The sequence below is a fragment of the Lissotriton vulgaris genome, chromosome 6 (assembly GCF_964263255.1).
Source record: "Lissotriton vulgaris chromosome 6, aLisVul1.2, whole genome shotgun sequence".
Lineage (NCBI taxonomy): Eukaryota > Metazoa > Chordata > Amphibia > Caudata > Salamandridae > Lissotriton > Lissotriton vulgaris.
The window spans coordinates 1,924,364,486-1,924,386,758 of record NC_141694.1 but is presented as its reverse complement, the minus strand read 5'-3'; the positions used below and the strand labels follow the sequence as shown (position 1 = coordinate 1,924,386,758).

Sequence of the window (22,273 nt, the reverse complement as noted above, 5' to 3'; positions counted from 1 at the left end):
CACATTCTGAAGGATCACCAGTTACAATACCATCATCCGTGATCGTAACAATCATATCCTGGAAATATTGAACAATGTCACTTTCACACACTTGTTCATCCTTAACAACACAATTAACTTTCTCAGGTATGTTAATGCTGGATTGGCACACTTTCGCCAAATTACCTATTTTACCACACTTGTGACATTTGGCATTTTTCCCTGGACAAAATCTATTATCTTTTCCATGTGGAGAATAACCACACCTGTAACACATATTTGTTTTTTTGAATATTCCCTTGTCATTAATTTTACATTTTCTTGAAGCATTGCTATTGGAAGTAGTAGAGGCAACAACATTTACATTTTCTTTAGAAGAAGTACTCATACTTAATTCCTTAATGGAATTCTGCACCAACTCAAGACTTTTTGCCACTTTAATAATTTCTTCTAGGCTAGGATTGCCCTTTGTGAGAAGATTTTGCTGAATGTGTTTGTTACAACAATGCGCAATAAATTGGTCGCTAACCAATTGATCATGATACTCTCCAAATTGGCACTCTGCGCACAGTTTACGCAGCGCACTACGATAGGTATCTACATCTTCGCTTTGTAACTGTGCTCTCTTAAAAAATGTGTGCCTCAACACAACCAAACTCGGTTGCACATCAAACTTGATAACAAGCTTCGTGACAGCTTCCTGATATTCATCGATCTCTTCACCCTCAGCCAAAACTATATCAGGAAGGTGTTTGTAAACTTCTCTTCCTTCAAACCCTAAACAATTTAAAAGGTGGTATTTTTTTCTTTCTGCTCTATAAAGTGATGCGCCAATAGCACCAATGTATGGCTCAAACGCATCAAACCATGGTCTCCTTTGAATCTGAGGCGTACCTGGACTTTCTAGAAAAGGGGGAGGTTGGTTTACAGACTGTATAATAATGCACAAGTGAAGAAAAATGGCTAAATATGAGTTCAGTAAATATGTAAACTTACTACAAATGAAAATATTCACAGGTTCATGCAGCAAAAGAAGTACTATTCACAAAAAGCATACATTGTACACATAATTCTATGTACTGCTCCAACTGTCTTTAAGTGAATTAAAATAAATTAAGACTAATCTGTTGAAAAAGAGATTAAAAACAGAAATATTTTAAACTACAACACATTTCTGAATGAATAATTCACTGTATAACTAAAAAATAATTGAAGAAAAAGTCACCTAAAAGAAGTTGCTGTTAAAATATTATAAAAAAAACACTTCTCTTTTCAACAATCTGTGAATAACACTCCGGGTTAAAAAGTTAAACAACTTGAGGCTTAGCCATGTACTCAACTGTGGAGAGCTCTCTTCTTACTGTGAAAATAAATCATGAAGTGATCCAAGATCAGTACCAGTCTGAGAGCGCTTGGCTGTTAACAGTGGAAACACAGCTTTCTTCTCCGATCAGCGCCGTGCCTGTGACGTGCTCCTTATTCCCCGATCAGCGCTGTGAATCAGACGTGTTCCTTTTCCTCCGATTACCGCTGTGAAACTGACATGTTTCTTTTCCTCCGATCTGCACTGTCAAACTGACGTCTGTAGGATTTATTGTGGGATCAACGATCCACCGCTCCTCTCACAGCATCTGAGAGGTACCAACTGACCACAGATAGAATTTGGAATGATAACAGACCCATGACAACGCTAAAGGTTCTGTGAGATGTGCAAACAAGCATATCTAAACACAACAAGGTCATTTTTGTCGATCTGATGAGATGGTGGTGTCTGCGGGTGGCATTTTTGTGGGCTGTGTAGCGTTCCGGTGTTTGTTCCTGGATCCAGTTTTTTTCGAGTTTTCGGCAGGTGCGCTTGGAGGCCTGGAGGTCTTCAGTGAACCACCTGGTTCTCTTGCTGTTGTGGTGCTGGAGTGCTTCTTGAGCGAGGCGAGGGTGTTGGCGCAGTCATCGATCCATTGTCTGAGGCTGCGGGCTGCGGCGTCATGGTCGGTCGGATCTGCGGGTGGGTTCTTGGCGAGGGCTGTGGTTAGCTGGTCCTCGGTGACTTTGCTCCAGCAGCGGCGAGGCATCTGCTGGGTGCGTTGGTGTCTGGGGGGTTTCCGGAAGGTGAAGTAGATGCAGCGGAGTTCGGTGGTGTGGTCGAAGAAGACGTGGGTGCTAGCTGAGAAGATGGGGTGCAGTGTGTGGCCAGCGGAGTGGGAGGGTGTAGTGACGAGTTGTCTCTGAGTCCGAGGTTGGCGAGGTTGGCAGTCAGGTTGGAGGAGTTGGAATCGTTGTTGTTCTCGAGGTGGTCCCCGAGTAGGATGTAGTCTGCAGGCCCTCATCACCAGCAGGCTGGACTATTGGAACACTCTACGGAGGAATCACTGACTGTCTCTTTAAGAGACTACAGATAATACAAAACTCGGCAGCAAGGCTCATCCTCGACCTCCCCAGAAGGACCCACATCACATCCTCAAATCTTGCAGCTACACTGACTCCCGATCCAGAAGAGATGCCAGTTCAAGATGGTGACCCACACATACAAAGCCCTGCAAAAAGAAGGACCAGCATACATCAACAAATGCATGACCTTCCACCACCCGACCAGGCAGCTACAATCTGCCCCCCTCTTCCTTGCAGACCCCCCCTCCAGATACGCCGAGCCAAGAGCGGATGTTGCTCTTTCTCGCACCTGGTGGGTAAAGCTTGAAACGGACTTCCCCTGCAACTCAGGACTGCCTCATCACTCCAGCAATTCAGGAAAGGACTGTACATCTGGCTGTTTGAATGTACAGATCACCACGCAGCAGCAAGCAGCTCCTGTGCCATGTGACCCTCCTGGGTTACTTGCTGCGCCACAAATAGAAATTCACCCTGTCCGGCCCTCCTCTACACTGATGACGCCGTTCTTACGGCTGGCACACCTATAAACCTTCAGTCCCTGCTGTCAAATTTTTCAGAAAACATGAAAAATCTTGGTCTACTAATCAATCTAGGGAAAATATTAGTTATGAAATGTGGTAGGACAAGAAAAAAAAGGTAGAGACATAAGAATAGACGACACCTCCATTGGCTTCACTAACACTTTCTCCTCCTTGGGAATTTTATTTGACAGAGATGGACTGTGGAATAAAGCTATTGCTAACAGGAAGTTACTATTTAGCACATCCTACATGGCTCTCATGAGTTTTGTGAAACATTTGGGCACAAATCCCCCCGAGGCAATGATGAAAATCTATAAAGCCAAGTGTCTTGAGCATAGCCACATTTGGGGCAGGACTGTGGAGGCACAGCAACTGCACAGACATTCGAACGGTGGAAAATGAATTTTTTATATATTTACTCACCATTCCTAAAAGTACATCAGTTTATGTTAGTCATGCGGAATTGGGGACACAACACATTACAAACTCGATAAAGCTGCAACCGATACTCCACTGGCATAAAATCTGGTCTTCAGAATATACAGTGTTGAACTGAGCAATTATTGGGGACTGTCTAAAATTGAGTTTGCACACAAGATTCTCATGGATAGCTTATGTTCAACACTTTTTTTGTGACATGGGCTGTTGCGCATATTTTGAAAGACCAGATACTTTATGTACCATTAGCAAAAAACATTTGAAGGAGCAAGGGATGATGCATCTAGATAATCTTAGATGGACACTTGGAGGTCCAAAACCAAGGCTATCAAAGAATCAATTAATCTTAACTACTTTCAATATGCAACCCTATCTCAAATCAGTATTGCATGGTAGGCATAGATTTGTTTTAACCCGGCTAAGACTAGGCATTTTTCATCAACTAGTCAGCTTCCCAAAAATGAATGACTGGGCAGTAAATATGATTAACTGTCCCTGTGATAATATGATGTCTCAGGATATAATGCATGTGGTCCTCTTCTGCAGGTTTTACATTCACCAACGGAAAATATATATTCTACCTATATTAAAACCACATGGCTTTACACAATGTTGCCCCACATTTTTTTGCTTGCAATCATTACCTACCCAGAAATATGTTGCAGAAGTGCTTCATTTTTATGGAAGGTTTTTTATACTAGAAAGAATATGGTATTAACCCTATGACTAGACTAGAATACACAGTATTATACTTTTAAGGTCCCAGAAATATTGAAATGAGTATTTGGTGGAAACAAGGGCTGTGTAACACAATAACTTTATTATATTTTCAACCTGACCGGATTTGTGTAATATTTTGTATCTTTGCATTTTAACTTCATTAGATTAGTCCATTTGTGTACTATACTAGATGGAGGGTCTGGGGGACCAGGCCCTATAATATTCCATTGTACCTTCTACTTGCATGGGCCATGGTAAACCACATGCCACAAACACAGGGTATGAGGGATGATTCTGGAGCTAGGAGTTTTTCACCCCCCCCCCCGCCAGCTCTTTATAAAACTTGGCCGGGAACGTTTGTCAATAAAGCTACCCCTACAGTGGTCCGTCTTTTACATTTAAACAGGATGTGTACATAAGCATAAAACCCAATCATAAATGGCCAATTTAATACTGTTTGTGTACATTTTAACTAACAATTGTAGTTTTTTTTATTTTAGGACAAGAACTGTATAATGCTGTCTGACCTATGTGATGCTTCTATGGATGTATGTTATGCTTCCGAATAAAGACTATTATTCTGACTTGCCATGCTTTAAAAATGATTGATTGATTGAATGAGGATGGTGCGAATGTCCAAAGCGGAAACGGCACCCCTCTGGTGGGCAGTCACCGGGGCTGGCTAGTGTATCGCTGGGGGAGGAGATTGCCCCAGTTAGTGGTGAGACAATGTAGAGGTCACCCTAGTGTCCTTGGATGATGGAGAGATGGTACCAAAGGCCCGCAAGCCTAGTAGCACTAAGAAATACAGGCAATTGGTCACCATCAATGGCCAGAAGGTGGAGGCTCCCAGAGACACTTGAAGCCAGCATGACAAGCGTCAGACGTCATCTGTTGTAAACTCAGAGCAGGTAATCCCTAATGCATTCCACCAAGACATTGTAGCGGGCAACCTGAGGGTCACTATCTAGTGGCTCTGGTTCCCTTTGAGTCGGGGGCGGGGGGTCTCAGATTTCTTGAGGGTAGCTGCGAGTACATCCAAGCCTGTAGATTGTCTGCTTGGCAATGATCTCTGAAAAGAGGTGGCACTTAGGTCACACCTGCAGATGTTTGGATTGCCTGTGTGGGTGTGCCTGACTACATGTCCAATGGCCGCCCGTAAAGGTAGTCAGGAGGACCTGGAGCCTGAAAGAGTGGCCTAGGTGCCTGCTACAAGGATTTAGGGCAATGGTTACAGGAAAACCACTCTGGAGACTCCTACAGTCTGAGGATTTCGCTGTCGGTGCACATCAGCACTTCCTAATAGCAGTCTCCACTCTTCACCACCTGGGATTATGTGTCAGTCAGGAACAGTCACCATCAGGTCTCTTACAAACTCTTCTGGAAAGCCTGTAGTGAGTAAAGTTCTCCTGGGACTTTGCTGTTGATAGGGTGCGGCAACTGCAACCTAGCCGTTCAGTAGCAGACCGCCACAGGTCGAAAGGTTATGATAGTAGAGTCACCTGAGGTTCACCCATCAGAAACCTAAAGGTTACACATCGATGAACCAGACAAGGAACCACATGTTCAGTGGATGCCGTCCCCACCTTTTTCATGTTATAGAAATCACAGCCCACTTGTGATCATATCACAGCTGGTCCTCTCCTTCAGCCTTGATGATTGCTTTTAGCTGATGGGTTGTTATGTCCGGTTGTAACTCAGCTGCATGTCCAGCATCTATTCCACAGTGATCAGGAATGCCTTTCTCTGTCATTTCCTGCATCCTGGCATTGATGTGGTATCGGTCCGATGGCTGAGTCCTCGCCTTCGCTCATCAGAGGGTGGTTCCTTATTATCCAATGGGTTTTGGCTACTCAAGAGCCCAACCCTCACCCCTATCACATTCAATTAATTGACAAAGCCCTGAGCCGATCATAATCAATATCTCGGTAATAATCCCAGCCACGTAAATTATCCATTCCTGCTCATTCTGACTAAGAGTTTGGTGGCTATTTAAGATCCCACATTACAGCGACCTAAGAATAATTCATGAAATGACATTAAAGCGGTCACTGTTTTTGGATTACTCTGTCTGCGATTGTCGTGACATTAATAAGTGTCATTTCATTTTCAGTGGTGGATCCTCATGAGGCCCGAGAAGTTTCAGGACCTGCTTCAGGTATGTGAAGCTTCCACGCAGATGAGGAATAGGACTCTGAACTCAGGAAAGAGAGCTCTCACTGCCATGGGACTTGAACTTCACTGTGAAGCAAATAATGGCCTATGTTGTGGGTGATTACTGTCTATAGGAGGCTGTAATTGTGCATGTTGATGACACTGAATGATGTGGAGGCTTTGTTGAGCTGATGGAGTCTATACAAAGACAGAATACTCCCGGTCTAAGGACGCAGTCGGTTGAAATGGCTGTGACATGGAGATAGTTCTTTAGGGGGTTTTAAGAATTCAAGTGCCTTGGGAATTAGCAATAGGGTATGCTTTATGGTTTTGGTTTGGAACAGACACATGTTGACAGGGAGGCCTTGGGTAATGAGACCATGTGGGAGAAAGTACAGAGTAGAGAGTGACCTGGTTAGATATTCTGAACATCTCTGAACTGTTCAGGAAGGAAATACTATCCGATGTGGGTACAAGCAGATTTTCACTATATGGGGTGAAAAAAGCACGTCTTGTGAAGCACCATCTAACTCAAACCTCCCCAAAAAGCATAAATGTGTTAACAAAAATGTAGGGTGTTAAGGAGAAAAATGCGGACAACTTTAAAACCTCACATCCCTCTTATACACTATATTACTACACTACAACACTACCCACACTACTTTTATCCCTACACTACCCTAAAACACTACTCCACAACAACACAACCCACACTACTCCCACCCCTACACTACCCTAAACCCTAAAACACTACCACACTACAACACTACCCGCACTACTCCCACCCCTAACCCAAAACACTACTACACAACAACACTACCCACACTACTCCCACCCCTACACTACCCCTTACCCCAAAACACTACCACACTACAACACTACTCCCACCCCTACACTACCCTAAACACTACTACACTACAGCACTACCCACACTACTCCCACCCCTACACTACCCCTAACCCAAAAACACTACTACTCTAAAACACTACTACACTACAACACTACCCACACTACTCCCACCCCTACACTACCCTAAACCCTAAAACACTACCACACTACAACACTACCCGCACTACTCCCACCCCTAACCCAAAACACTACTACACAACAACACTACCCACACTACTCCCACCCCTACACTACCCCTAACCCAAAAACACTACTACCCTAAAACACTACTCCACAACAACACAACCCACACTACTCCCACCCCTACACTACCCAAAACACTACTACCCTAAAACACTACTCCACAACAACACAACCCACACTACTCCCACCCCTACACTACCCTAAACCCTAAAACACTACAACACTACCCGCACTACTCCCACCCCTAACCCAAAACACTACTACACAACAACACTACCCACACTACTCCCACCCCTACACTACCCCTTACCCCAAAACACTACCACACTACAACACTGCTCCCACCCCTACACTACCCTACACACTACTACATTACAGCACTACCCACACTACTCCCACCCCTACACTACCCCTAACCCAAAAACACTACTACTCTAAAACACTACTACACTACAACACTACCCACACTACTCCCACCTCTACACAGCCCCAACCCTAAAACACTACTACCCTACCCTAAACCACTACCCACACTACTCACACCCAAACAATACCGCTAATCCTAAAACACTACTACACTACAACACTACCCACACTACTCCCACCCCTACACTACCCCTAACCCAAAAACACTACTACTCTACAACACTACTCCCACCCCTACACTACCCTAAAACACTACTACACTTCAACACTACCCACATTACTCCCATCCCTATGTAAACCCAATTCTAAAACACTACTACCCTACCCTAAACCACTACCCACACTACTCACACCCAAACAATACCCCTAATCCTAAAACACTACTACACTACAACAGTACCCACACTACTCCCACCCCTACACTACCCCTAACCCAAAAACACTACTACTCTACAACACTGCTCCCACCCCTACACTACCCTAAAACACTACTACACTTCAACACTACCCACACTACTCCCACCCCTACGTAAACCCAATTCTAAAACACTACTACCCTACCCTAAACCACTACCCACACTTCTCCCACCCCTGCACTACCCCTAACCCTAGAAAACTACTACATTACAACTGTACCCACACTATCCCACCCCTACACTGCCCTAAAACACTACTACCCTACAACACTCCCCACACTACTCCCACCCCTACACTACCCCTAACTAACCCAAAAACACTACTACACTACAATACTACCCGAACGACTCTCAACCCTACACTATCCTAAAACACTACTACACTACAACACTACCCAGTCTACTCCCACCCCTACACTACCCCAACCCAAAACACTACTACACTACAACACTACCCACACTACTCCCACCCCTGCACAGCCCCAACCCTAAAACACTACTACCCTACCCTAAACCACTACCCACACTACTCCCACAGCCCTACACTACACCTAACCCTAAAACACTACAACACTATAACATTACCCACACTACTCCCACCACTACACTCCCCTAAAACACTACTACACTACACTACCCACACTACTCTCACCCCTACACTACCCCTAACCCAAAAACACTACTACACTACAACACTACCCACACTACTCCCACCCTTACACTACCCCTAACCCAAAATCACGCTGCTCCACGCCTTCACCTGGTATAGTAGCGATCTCGCACTGCACTGCTTGAGCCTGCATAATTTATTTCATGTAAATCGATTGCCTGCATAATAATTTCATCTAAATTGATAGCCTGCATAATTATTTCGTTTTTGCTGAGGTATATTTGATAGTAGCGCTTATTGCCAAGGTGCGCTAGTCCAACTTTTAACTTGTGCTGCCTGCAGATTGATTTTGCCTGATTGTGCCGACGCCACTGCCATTTGCCTCGCGCTATTGCCGATCGTGCCCCAGTCCGGTTTCTTTATTGGCTTGCAGCCATTTTGTTTGTTGTTGTTTGAGCCTCCCTGCCCTGATCTCCACCCTGCTCCCGCCTCCCAGCTGACCCTCCCTCGCCCCTCCCCTCCAACTATCCACTTATGACAGATGCTATTGCGCGCAGCGATCATGCGCAGTGATGCGTGCCGAAGGTAAGCCCGTCTGCGCCCGTCCGTGCCTGGACCGCGCCCAGCGCCATACCTCCTGGTCCTTGCAAAACCCTCCCCTCTCGTATAACGTACGACGCCTCTACCCTCCTTGCCCTTAATCCCGGACGCTCACCACTATGCTGCGAGGCTGCCCCAGGTCGCACCCATGGACCCTTCGCCTGCCACTCCTGCACATTCTCCTGCATCAAGACCCACACCAAATCCACATACTCAAAACACAGCCCGACCCCAACCACCTGAATTGCATCCTACTGAACACCCGCTCGGTCCATAGACACTCCATTGAACTATGGACCTACTCGACACTACATCCCCGGACGTCGCCTTCCTTACAGAAACCTGGATGAACGCCTCATCAGCACCCGACATCGCCACAGCCATCCTTGACGCTTACAAGGTCATCCGCAAAGACCGCACCAACCAAACAGGAGGAGGCATCGCCATCATCCATAAGAACACCATCCGAATCAAAACCAGTTCCGACGACAACCTCGCGACCGCCGAACACCTTCACTTCCAAATCCACACCGACCCCAGGACCACACTTAGAGGCACCCTCATCTACAGACCATCAGGTGCCCGCTCACAATTCAACGAAGACATCACTGACTTCATCAGCCCACATGCCCTCACCTCCGAGAACTACATTCTACTGGGAGACCTCAACTTCCACCTATAAAAGAAAAACGACAGCAACACCACCACTCTTCTGGACAACCTGGCCAATCTCGGACTCAAACAACTTGTCGACACCCCCACCCACCTCGCCGGACACACGCTCGACCCTATTTTCACCTCCAGCAAACACATCTCCTTCGACCACGCCTCAGATCTCCATCTGACGGACCACAGCTGCGTTCACTTCAGCTACAAAAAGACCCCGACCCACAACCCCCCACAACCTATTCCTCGTAGAAACTGGAACAAAATCTCCGTCGACCAACTCTGCACATCGCTTAACCCAAACCCCCCCGCCATATCATCGGACTCAAACCAAGCTGCCGCCAAACTCTCACAATGGATCACCCACAGCGCAGACGAATTAGCACCTCTGAAAAAACAACAGATCAAACTAGGCAGCAAGAAGGCCTCCTGGTTCAACGATGACCTTAAGAAATCCAAGAAGTTATGCCGTACCTTCGAGAAAACCTGGAGAAAAAACCCAACCACAGACAACTTGACCACCTTCAAGGACGCCACCCGCAAACACCTCCAATTGATCCGAACCACCAAGAAATAAGCATTCAAGAATCGACTCACAACAGCAAGGAACTATTCAACATCGTCAAAGAATTTACCAACCCCACCGCGGGCACCACTCCTTCACAAGAACTCTGCGACTCCTTATCCTCTATCTTCCACAACAAAATCACCGACATACATAACAGCTTTGAAAACCAATCCGAAGAACAGTCCACTCCACCCACCTCCAAACCAAACCAAATCAGCAATCTCACAACCTTTGCGCCTGGAACCCAATCACCACCGAAGACACCATCCACCTGATGAACTCCATCCACTCAGGATCGCCAACCGACCCATGTCCCCACCACATTTACTACAAATCAGACTCTATCATCGCACCCCACCTCCGCGATGTCATCAACTGTTCCCTCAACTCCGCGACCTTCCCAGAAAGCTGGAAACATGCTGAACTCAGCGCCCTTCTAAAGAAACCCACAGCAGACCCTTCTGAACTTAAGAATTACCGCCCCATCTCACTCCTCCCATTCCCTGCCAAAGTCATTGAGAAAGCCATCAATAGTCAGCTCGCCGCCTTCCTTGAATCCAACAATTCCCTCGACCCCTCACAGTCTGGCTTCCGAGCCAAACACAGCACCGAGACCGCCCTCATCGCAGCAACAGACGACATTCGAACTCTATTGGACAACGGAGAAACAGCTGCCCTCATCCTACTAGACCTCTCCACCGCCTTCGACACAGTCTGCCATAACACCCTCATACAATGCCTCAACAACGTCGGAATACAAGGAAAAGCCTTGGACTGGATCATCTCTTTCCTCGCAGGGAGAACCCAAAGAGTCCGCCTCCCCCATTCAAATCAGATACCACCGAAGTCATCTGCGGCGTACCACAAGGATCTTCACTCAGTCCCACCCTCTTTAACGTTTACATGAGTCCCCTCGCATCCATCGCGTGACAACACAACCTCAACATCATCTCCTATGCAGACGACACCCAGCTGATCCTATCCCTCAGCAAAAACCCAAACACTGCCAAAACCAATCTACATGAAGGAATGAAAGAAGTATCCGAATGGATGAAGAACAGCCGTTTAAAACTAAACTCGGACAAAACGGAAGTCCTCATCTTAGGATCATCCCCCTCTGCTTGGGACGACTCATGGTGGCCACCGGCCCTGGGTACAGCACCCATACCCACAGATCATGCACGTAACCTGGGCTTCATCCTAGACTCCTCCCTCTCGATGACCAGACAAGTCAACGCCGTCTCAGCTGCATGCTTCAACGTCCTTCGCATGCTCAAAAAAATCTTCTGATGGATCCCCATCGAAACAAGAAAGACAGTCACCCATGCATTGGTCACTAGCAGACTGGACTATGGAAACACCCTCTACGCCGGAACCACCGCCAAACTACAGAAAAAACTCCAACGCATCCAAAACGCCTCAGCCAGACTCATATTGGACATCCCACGCCAAGCTCACATCTCCGGTCACCTGAAAGACCTCCACTGGCTCCCAGTCAACAAGAGAATAACGTTCCGTCTCCTCACCCACGCACACAAGGCCCTCTACGACCTAGGTCCCGAATGCATCAACACACGACTGTCCCTCTACACACCCACCCGCCAACTACGTTCATCCAATCAAGCCCTCGCCGCAATTCCGCGCATCCATAGATCCACCATAGGAGGAAGATCCTTCTCCTACTTAGCGGCCAAGACGTGGAATTCTCTCCCCTCTCACCTCCGCCTCACACAGAACCACCTCTCCTTCAGAAAATAGCTAAAAACCTAGCTATTCGATATATAAGACACACACCCTCCCTCAAGCACCTTGAGACCCTCTGGGTGAGTAGTGCGCTATACAAATTACCGAACTTGAACTTGAACTTGAACCTCTACACAACCCGAACCCTAAGCTGGCTTGCTTCCCCATTCTAACTGCTGGAGATGTGATAGCACGTCTTGTAACATTTCTCAAAATTATCCATTTCACTCTCTTGTCGTATTTCATTTTCCTACCTCATCTCCCTTGGTTGAAGATGGAAAAAGAGAGTGAAATGGATAATTTTGAGAAATGTACAAACAATAAACAAAAACAATAGGCATATCGTGGAGAATGTAAGTGTAAGCAGAGAGACACACATGTATAAATATGCATATTAAAAGATATAGAATATAATTACATGTAAAAGTTCTGGTGAATAGTTATTAAAAACAACAATTAGAAGATAACCTCATCCGTGCTCAGGACGGCATAAATACAATATGTTTTGAGAATTATACCCACCAATAATGAATAATGAATGAGAATAAGAGGAAATAGAAATTAAATCTGCGTGGAAGGGTCATTAACGTTAGCATCAGTATTTGGAGCTAGAAAAGGTAACCATATTCGAAGAAAGAGATCAGATTGATCCTGTATGTTGTATATCATACATTCGTAGGAAGCTGTTTGGATCATGGGCACCATCCAAGTTTCTTGTGATGGTGGTTGAGGCGATTTCCATTGCCGCAATATACAAATTTTGGCTGTAGCTAAGGCTGTGTGTAAAAGTCGGGCTTGTGGCTTAGAAAGTGATTGTGATTGACGTGTATCATGCAGAAGAATGGTAGCATGCGAAAGTGGAATTTGTAGAGGCATCTTGGAACGGTAGGTTTTACCTACATAATTCCAAAAGGGTTGGATCAAAGGACATCCACAGATAATATGAGAAATGTTACAAGACGTACTATCACATCTCCAGCAGTTAGAATGTGGAAGCAAGCCAGCTTTATGCAGTTTTGTTGGTGACCAGTGCCAATCATGTAAAATTTTGAATAAGCAAAATTTCAATCGTGCTTCACGAGCACCCGTATTGAGATTGTTAAGAATGTCAGACCATTCATCATCGGTATAAGAGACCGATAATAAGGTTTGCCATTTAGTACGTAGAGTTTGCGATAAGGGTTGAGAAAAAAGATGCAATGTAAGAGTTTGGTAGAAACCAGATGTAGCTCCTCTCATCTTACCCCAAGTGTGGAGATATGTCACAATTGGTGAGTCAGGCAAGAGCCATGTTGGAGGTCCTAGGCTTCTTCGTAAGGATTGCCGTAACTGGTTATATTTTGAAAGTTGAATATCAGGCAAATGAAATTCTTCCTGCAGTTGGACAAGTGATTTAATATCACCATTTGTAAAAAGTTGATCTAAGGTGGAAACACCTGCTGATTCCCAAATAGGTCAAAAAATAGATTTTCTATTAATGTGAATTGCAGAATTATTCCATAATGGTGCTTTCCTATGGAGACGAGGATGTGAGCCCAGTAAGTAGTGTGCCCTTTGCCAGGTGGAGCACATAGCCGACAAAATAGGATTAGTGGAGTCTTGGGGACGAGATTCAGAGCCGTATAAAACAGAAAGACCTGCTTTCGTTAATGAAAGGTAGTGTTCAAGATGTACCCACTGTGGCGCATCCGATGAATGTGGAAGCATATATGACATTTGAGAAAGCTGTAATGGCAAAGCATAATGTTCCACTGAAGGTAGACCTATTCCTCCATAGGATCGATGAGCCTTTAGTTTTGAAGCTGAGAGACGGCGTTTTGCAGAGTTCCATAGAAAAGATTTTATCTTAGAATCAATTGAACGTAACGTAGTTAAAGGGACCTGAATAGGGAGCATACCGAGGACATAAAGAAAATGAGAAAGAATAACCATTTTCACGGCTTGAACCCTGCCCCACATTGAGAGACCTAATGCCTTCCACTTTTCAAAATCACGTTGCATTTGAGCAATGAGGGGATTGACATAATTCGCAACCATGCGCTCTAGACCTTTGTTCACTAGTATGCCCAAATATTTGAGATGGGAAGATTTCCATTGAAAGGGAAAACCTTGAATGGCCGCTATTGTGGTCCCGTTCGAGATGGGCAGCGCTTCGCTTTTGTTCCAATTAATTTTGTACCCAGAAAGGGAGGAGAAGTCATCTATTATTTTTAAGACAGATGGTAAAGAGGTGGAGAGATCTGTGAGTGTAAGAAGAATATCATCTGCGTAGAGATACATTTTGGATTCACCTGTCGGAAGAGAAATGCCCTTAATATAAGTAGATTGTCTTAAGGAGGCAGCTAATGGTTCCATGGCTAGAAGAAAGAGTAACAGGGAGAGGGGGCAACCCTGACGAGTACCTCGATTGATAGGGAATGTATCTGAGATAAAGCCCCCATAATTTACCTGTGCCAAGGGATTTTTGTACAACAAGCGTATTTTGTTTATGAATTGGTCTCCCAGGCCGATTTTTTGTAACACCCTAAAAAGATAATCCCATTCAATCCGATCAAACGCTTTTTCCGCATCCAGCGACAAGGCCAAAGCATCATCAGGAAGATTCTTGGCATACCATAGTGTGTGGGCAAGGGTGCGAAGATGGTTATTAGAGGAACGCCCCGGAACAAATCCTACTTGGGTACAGTATATGAGAGATGGGATAACCTTACGCAAGCGAGACGCCAGAATGCTAGCTAGAATTTTGACGTCGCAATTCAATAAAGATATGGGACGATAGGTGCTACATAATAGAGGATCTTTACCAGGTTTAGGTAACACAGCAATAACAACTTTATTAGATATGAGGCCCACGGAGGCCGAACGCTCTGCCTCTTGGAATGCGAGTAAAAGAGAGTCAAGCACATCAACTCCTGCCCAACGATAAAACTCTGCAGGAAAGCCATCTTGTCCTGGGGCCTTATGTTATGGCAAGCCAGCAACTGCACGTGATATTTCGTCCCTGGTAATTTCACCTTCCAATTAGATTCTACCTTCATCTAACAAACAGGATACGGTTACGTTTGTAAGGAAAGAATCCAATTTGTCAGTGTCAAGTTGAGTTTCAGCAGTGTAAAGAGAATGATAATCCTGGGCAAGTTCGTTAATATCTTGGGGTTTAGTTAGGGTAACACCATTCATTGACTTAATGGCCGGTATAGCCATAGCTGCTTGCTGCTGACGTATTTGGGCTGCCAATAATCTTCCCACTTTTTCCCCCTGCTCATAACGTCTCTCTTTCATTCTATGTAGGGCGTATTCTGCGTTGAGGTAAAAAGGTTGTTTAAAGCCATACAAGCTTTTTCCAATGATTTACGATGTGATATCGTTGGATTAAGTGTGTATAAGCGAGTGTAAGACACAATATCTTGCTCCAATTCTTTTTGCTTTTTAGCATTTTGTTTATTAAATTGAGCTGCATCTCTCATAAGCTGCCCACGGATAGTGGCTTTTGACGCCGCCCAGAGAGTTCTGTTGGAGTCAACGGACCCTTGATTGACTGACATAAAGTCTTGAAAATGGGATTGTAATACAATTTTGTTTTTGGGTGCCCTGGAACGTTGAATGTTTAAATGCCAGGGTTTGCGACCTGGCTTAGATAAACCAGTTTGTAAGGAAAGTAGAAATGTAGAATGATCAGAGATCGCTGCCGCCAGTATCTGAGAGTCCTGTGTTATTTGAACTACATTTTGGGAGATTAAAAAATAGTCTAAACGAGAGAGCGTGCCATGTGTAGGGGAAGTGAAGGTGTAGTCCTATCCATCGGGTGAGATACCGCCAATGGTCTACCAATCCATTATATACCACCACATCATCCATTAGAGCCCTATCTGCCGCATTTGCCTTACTTAGAGGGCCTGTTTTGTCTAGGACAGGATCACGCACTAGGTTCCAATCTCCACTGCTAAGAAACTGGGAAGCACCTATTTCAGTTAAAAGGCAGTTTAGTTGAAGGAGGAATGATCGTTTTGCTCCAGTGGGAGCTAAAATGGAGCCAACGCATATGTGTGTTTCACCGATGCGAAGTTTGGCAAAGACATATCGGCCATACGGATCTATCCAGGAGTTCAAGACTGTCACTGGTAAGGATTTACGGATAAGAATCGCAACTCCACATTTGCGGGTTGGTGTCGCATCTGGGTCCGTTCTCTTCCATATGCTGCTGTGTATAACCCGACCCACCCAGTCTCTATGTAATTTTTCAGACTCTTTAGCGTCAAGGTGGGTTTCTTGAAGGAGAGCTATGTCCACATGCTTGGACTGTAAATAAGAGAGTGTCTTTTTTCGTTTAAAATAATGTGTCAATTCATGAACATTCCAGGTTATTACTCGAAGATCGTGTGAAGTGGCCATGTCAGATAAGAATAGGAAAGAAAGGAGAGAAAGGAAAGAAAAAAAATTAAGAGGATAAAGAGGATAAGAAGGGATCTTTGACTGTAACAAAGATCAAGTAAATAATAAATGGATCAAATGGTATTGCTATTTGATGATGGAAGAATATATGTGTGGAGATAGGTAGAGGTGTATGCTACAGATGGAGTAATATGTAGTACAAATGACAAAGGGAAAGGTAGGGAGGAAAAAGTGCCAAGTATAAAATGGCACAAGGGATCTCAGGACTTTTAACCACGAGTCTAAACTCTAACCTCCGCCACGAGGAGGGGCCCCACCAGGAGAGTGAAGTAGTGGTTGACAAATATAAATCCAAAGATGTCTTTAAAATGTTTATAATAACAGGTATTCTAACTATTAATACAAAATATAACAATACATTTTAATACTGTAACATTGAAACCTATGACTGAGCTATACAGAGAATATTTACCATATGAATGGGAGAAGGTAAACAGTAAATTTGGTAGTAAAAAACAGTATTACTAACATTACGTAATCAATAGAAGGAAAAAACCCACACAAAAAAATATGAATTAGTATATACCTATCAGTAATCATAAGGCTCTTGCATTGAATGATAGATGCAGAAGCAGGAGAAGTATTATAATTCATATGAAGACGTATCATAGAAATATTAAAGAACATATCATTATAATATAATTGCAAAACACATTGTTAAACCATTAGAGTATTACATTGAAAATAAAAAATAGAATAAAGATAAGATAAGGAGAGAGGGAGTTGTAATCCTGTAGATAATTAGATAATATGTGAAGAATTAAAAGATTGGGAGTATCATCATGAAGAGTTGTAATAACCACAATCCTAGAGTGAATAAATAAATACGAAGAATATCAATCAAATATGTGTAAAAACAGTGAAAGGGATAGACCCAGTGTTGGAAGGCAATATAGTTAATATAATAGATGTGATGAAACAAAAAGAAAAGAAAAAAGAGATACAAGAAAGGAAGAGCATTAAAGAACAGTACAAAAACTATATTACTCAGAAAACTGATGAAGATATATCTTCTTCTCCCCATTTATATCATGAGTTCATTAAGTTTGATCTAACACCTAGAAGAGAATGGGTGTGAAGACAGAGCTAAATCTGAACAAAAGTATATTAAAATATTAAATCATCCACATTCTGATTAAAATTAGATTTTAATACTCATCTGTCCGCAGGTAAGATAACAGCTTCAGTTCTTGTATATTATGAGTTCATGAAGAGTAGTTAGTCAGTTAAAGATATAAGTCAAGTCAAGTCAAGTCAATAGATTTATATAGCGCGCTACATACCCAGAGGGTCTCAAGGCGCTTGAGGAAGGGTGGGGAATTACTTGTCAAATATCCACGTTTTAAGATGCTTTCTGAATGCTAGGTGGTTCTGAGTAAGGCGGAGGTGAGTGGGAAGTGAGTTCCAGGTTTTAGCTGCCAGGTAGGAGAAGGATCTACCTCCCATGGTGGTTTTGTTGATGCGAGGTACAGTGGCAAGGGCCTGGTTGGAGGATCGTAGCTGGCGGGAGGGGGTGTAGAAGGACAGTCGTGTGTTGAGGCATTCGGGTCCGATTTCGTAGAGTGCTTTGTGTGCGTGGGTAAGGAGCCGGAAAGTAATCCTCTTATTGACGGGGAGCCAGTGGAGGTTTTTCAGGTGACCAGAGATGTGTTCTTTACGCGGGATGTCTAATATGAGCCTGGCTGAAGCGTTCTGGATGCGTTGGAGTTTTTTCTGGAGTTTTGCGGTGGTACCGATGTAGAGGGTGCTTCCGTAGTCCAGTCGGCTCGTGACCAGAGCGTGGGTGACTGTTTTCCTAGTTTCGGTGGGGATCCAGCGAAATGTTTTTTTGAGCATGCGAAGAATGTTGAAGCAAGATGAAGAAACGGCGTTGACTTGTCTGTTCATCGAGAGTGAGGAATCCAGGATGACGCCCAGGTTCCGTGCGTGGTCCGTCGGGATGGGTGCTTTTCCAAGGGCCTCTGGCCACCAAGAGTCATCCCAGGCGGAGGGGGAGGTGCCTAGGATGAGGACTTCTGTTTTGTTTGAGTTCAGTTTCAGACGGCTGTGCTTCATCCATTCGGCTACTTCTTTCATTCCTTCATGCAGGTTGGTTTTGGCAGTGTTAGGGTCTCTGGTGAGTGATAGGATCAGCTGGGTGTTGTCGGCGTAGGAGATGATGTTGAGGTTGTGTTGGCGTGCGATGACCGCCAGGGGGCTCATGTATACGTTGAAGAGGGTGGGGCTGAGTGAAGATCCTTGTGGTACACCGCAGATGACTTCAGTGGCCTCTGACTTGAATGGTGGAAGGCGGACTCTCTGGGTTCTTCCGGTGAGGAACGAGGTGATCCATTCCAGTGCTTTTCCTTGGATTCCGACGTTTCTGAGGCGTTGTAAAAGGGTGCTATGACAGACCGTGTCGAAGGCTGCGGAGAGGTCGAGGAGGATGAGGGCGACTGTGTCTCCATTGTCCAGTAGAGTTCGAATGTCGCCTGTTGTTGCGATGAGGGCGGTTTCAGTGCTGTGCTTGGCTTGGAAGCCGGATTGTGAGGAGTCGAGGGATTTGTTGGTTTCGAGGAATGCGGCGAGCTGGTTGTTGACCGCTTTCTCGATGACTTTGGCCGGGAATGGAAGGAGTGAGATAGGGCGGTATTTTTGAGTTCGTTGGGGTCAGCTGTGGGTTTCTTCAGGAGGGCGCTGAGTTCGGCATGTTTCCAGCTTTCCGGGAAGGTTGCGGAGTTGAGGGAGCAGTTGATGACGTCTCGGAGGTGCGGTGCTATAATGGAGTCTGCTTTGTTAAAGATGTGGTGAGGGCATGGGTCTGTGGGGGATCCTGAGTGGATAGAGTTCATCAGACGGGTGGTGTCCTCAGTGGAGATTGGCTTCCAGTCATTGAGGATGTTCAGGGGGGTGGGGGTCCTGCAGGGGGTTGGGTGGGTTGGTCTTTGGGTTGGTTGTCGAAGCTGTTGTGGATGTCTGCAATTTTGTTGTGGAAGAATGAGGCGAGGGAGTCGCAGAGGGCTTGAGAGGGGGTGATGTTGTTGGAGTTGGCTGAGGGGTTGGTAAATTCCTTGACGATGTTGAATAATTCCTTGCTGTTGTAGGCGTTGTTATCTAGTCGGTCCTTGAAAGCGGCTTTCTTGGCATTCCGGATCAGTTGGTGGTGTATGCGGGTGGCGTTTTTGAAGGCGTCCTTGGTGCTGGTGGTTGGGTCTTTTTTCCAGGCCTTCTCAAGGGAGCGACAGAGTTTCTTGGATTTCTTAAGATCATCGTTGAACCAGGAGGCCTTCTTGCTGCCTAGTTTGATTTGTCGTTTTTTCAGTGGTGCTAGGATGTCGGCGCTGTTGGATAACCATTGGGTGAGGTTGGTGGCTGCTTGGTTTGGGTTTGAGGAGTGGGCTGGGGGGTTTTGAAGAAGCGATGAGGAGAGCTGGTCGATGGTGATTTTGTTCCAGTTTCTTTGCAGAGTGGGTTGGGGGTGGTTGTTGGATGTGGGCTTGTTGTAGGTAAAGTGAACGCAGCTGTGGTCAGTCCAAAGGAGAGCTGTGGTGTGGCTGAAGGAGACATGTTTGCTGGAGGTGAAGATAGGGTCGAGTGTGTGACCTGCGATGTGGGTGGGGGTAGTGACAAGTTGTTTAAGTCCGAGGTTGGCGAGGTTGTCCGAAAGGGTGGTGGTGTTGCGGTCGTTGTTCTTTTCAAGGTGAAAGTTGAGGTCTCCCAAAAGGATGTAATCCTCGGAGGGGAGCGCGTGTGGAGTGATGAAGTCCGTGATGTCTTCACTAAATTGTGCGCGGGGTCCTGGTGGTCTGTAAAGGAGGGTGCCTCTGAGTGTGGTCTTGGGGTCGGTGTGGATCTGGAAATGAAGGTGTTCAGAGTTGGCGAGATTGACGTCTGAGCTGGTTGAGATGCGGATGGATTTCTTATGGACGATAGCGATGCCTCCTCCTGTGTTGCAGGTACGGTCCTTGCAAATGATCTTATAGCCTTCCGGGATGGCAATGGTGATGTCTGGGGCTGATGTGGCGTTCATCCATGTTTCTGTTAGGAAGGCGACGTCCGGAGAGATGGTGTCTAGTAGATTCCAGAGGTCAACGGCGTGCCTGTGGACCGAGCGGGTGTTGAGCAGGATGCATTGTAGGTGGTTGGGGTCGGATATCTGTTGTGTGTTCGTAGATGAGGAGTTGTTCTTGGTGCCATCGAACTTGCAGGAGTTGCAGGAAAAGGCTCCATGGGTGTGTCCTGGAGCGGCTTGGACGCAGTTGGGGGAACGGCCGGGGTTAAGGGCTAGGAGGGTGGTGGCATCGTAACTAATGCGAGAGGGGTGGACATTACGAGGACCAGGGGCTCTGGCGCTGGGCGCGGTCCAGGCGCGGACGGGCTTACCTTTGGCGCACCTTCGGCGCGGCCGTAGCGCGTGGACGCTGCGCGTGGGTGCATCTGTCATTAAAGCACTTTGAGGGGGGAGGGGGGTGGGAGGGGCAGCAGGGAGGCGGGAGCGGTGCGAGGAGGAAGGGCTCAGGGAGACAACAATAATCAAAATGGAGCATAGATTAATTTGATCAAAATTGTAGAGAAGTATTGAGTCATCCACATTCTGCATTCGAAGTGGATTTTAGTGGAGATCGGGATTTATCCCTAGGCTGTTCTTTAGTGAAGGCAGATACAGTTTGAAGATCAGCATTCTTGTCCTCATGACAACAAATAGTCCTTTCAAAATCTCTTCCTCTCTGTCGAGGACTGCAGACATTACGTCGTGGATTGCTCGATGCCCGAGGAAAAGAACCGTGATGTGACAGATCCGGAGTGGACTGCTGAGTTTCCATTTGTTGCGGTTTCCAATTGTCTTAAAATATACGGAGATCCTCAGGGTCATAGAAGTCTTTAGATATTCCATCCTTAGAAATTCGGAGACGAGCAGAATCAAATAGACAATATTTAATTTCTAGCTGAAGTAGTTGAGGTCTAAATGAAAGGAAGGCCTTGCGTCTCTCGTTAGTGTCTCTGGAAAAATCAGCTGCAATACGAATTTCATACCCATTATATGAGAATAGACCATGAGTACGTGCTGATATTAATATTTGCCTGGTCTGTTCATGCCTTAAAAAACAAGCGATGAGGGGACGTGAGTTTGTTGCAGATTCTTTACGTAATGGACCAATTCGATGTGCGCATTTTATCTCCAGTGTAGGGTCAAAAGCAATTTCCATAGTTTTTGGAAGGATATTTTAGAGAAATGTTCTAGCGTTTGAACCTTCAATCTTTTCCGGAAAACCGAAAAAGCGATCATTATCCCTCCTGCTTCGGTCTTTCAAATCTATTAACTTACTTGGTAAAATTAAAAGCTCCTGATCTCTGTTTTGTATTGAGTCTAGAGAAGTTTCTACATTTATTAGCCTGTGATCAAGCTCCTCTGCCTTGGCTTGAAATCCTGCACTGTCTGCTCGTATTGTTTTAGTATCTGCTGTTAATGAGGAAATATTTGAATCCATGCCTTCAAGTCTGTGACTGACCGCTGATATTT

At 45.4% G+C, this 22,273-nt stretch overlaps 1 protein-coding gene across 4 annotated transcripts in view; it reads left to right on the top strand.

Moving 5' to 3' along the window:
* LOC147709940 (NACHT, LRR and PYD domains-containing protein 12-like) overlaps window positions 1-22,273 on the top strand; it is a 521,467-nt gene that overhangs the window by 98,184 nt on the left and 401,010 nt on the right. For all 4 annotated transcript variants that reach the window (XM_086928353.1, XM_086928352.1, XM_086928351.1 and 1 more), the window contains exon 3: window positions 6,160-6,204. In XM_086928353.1, coding sequence (XP_086784479.1) covers window positions 6,160-6,204 — 45 coding nt within the window. The remainder of the gene's footprint in view (window positions 1-6,159; window positions 6,205-22,273) is intronic.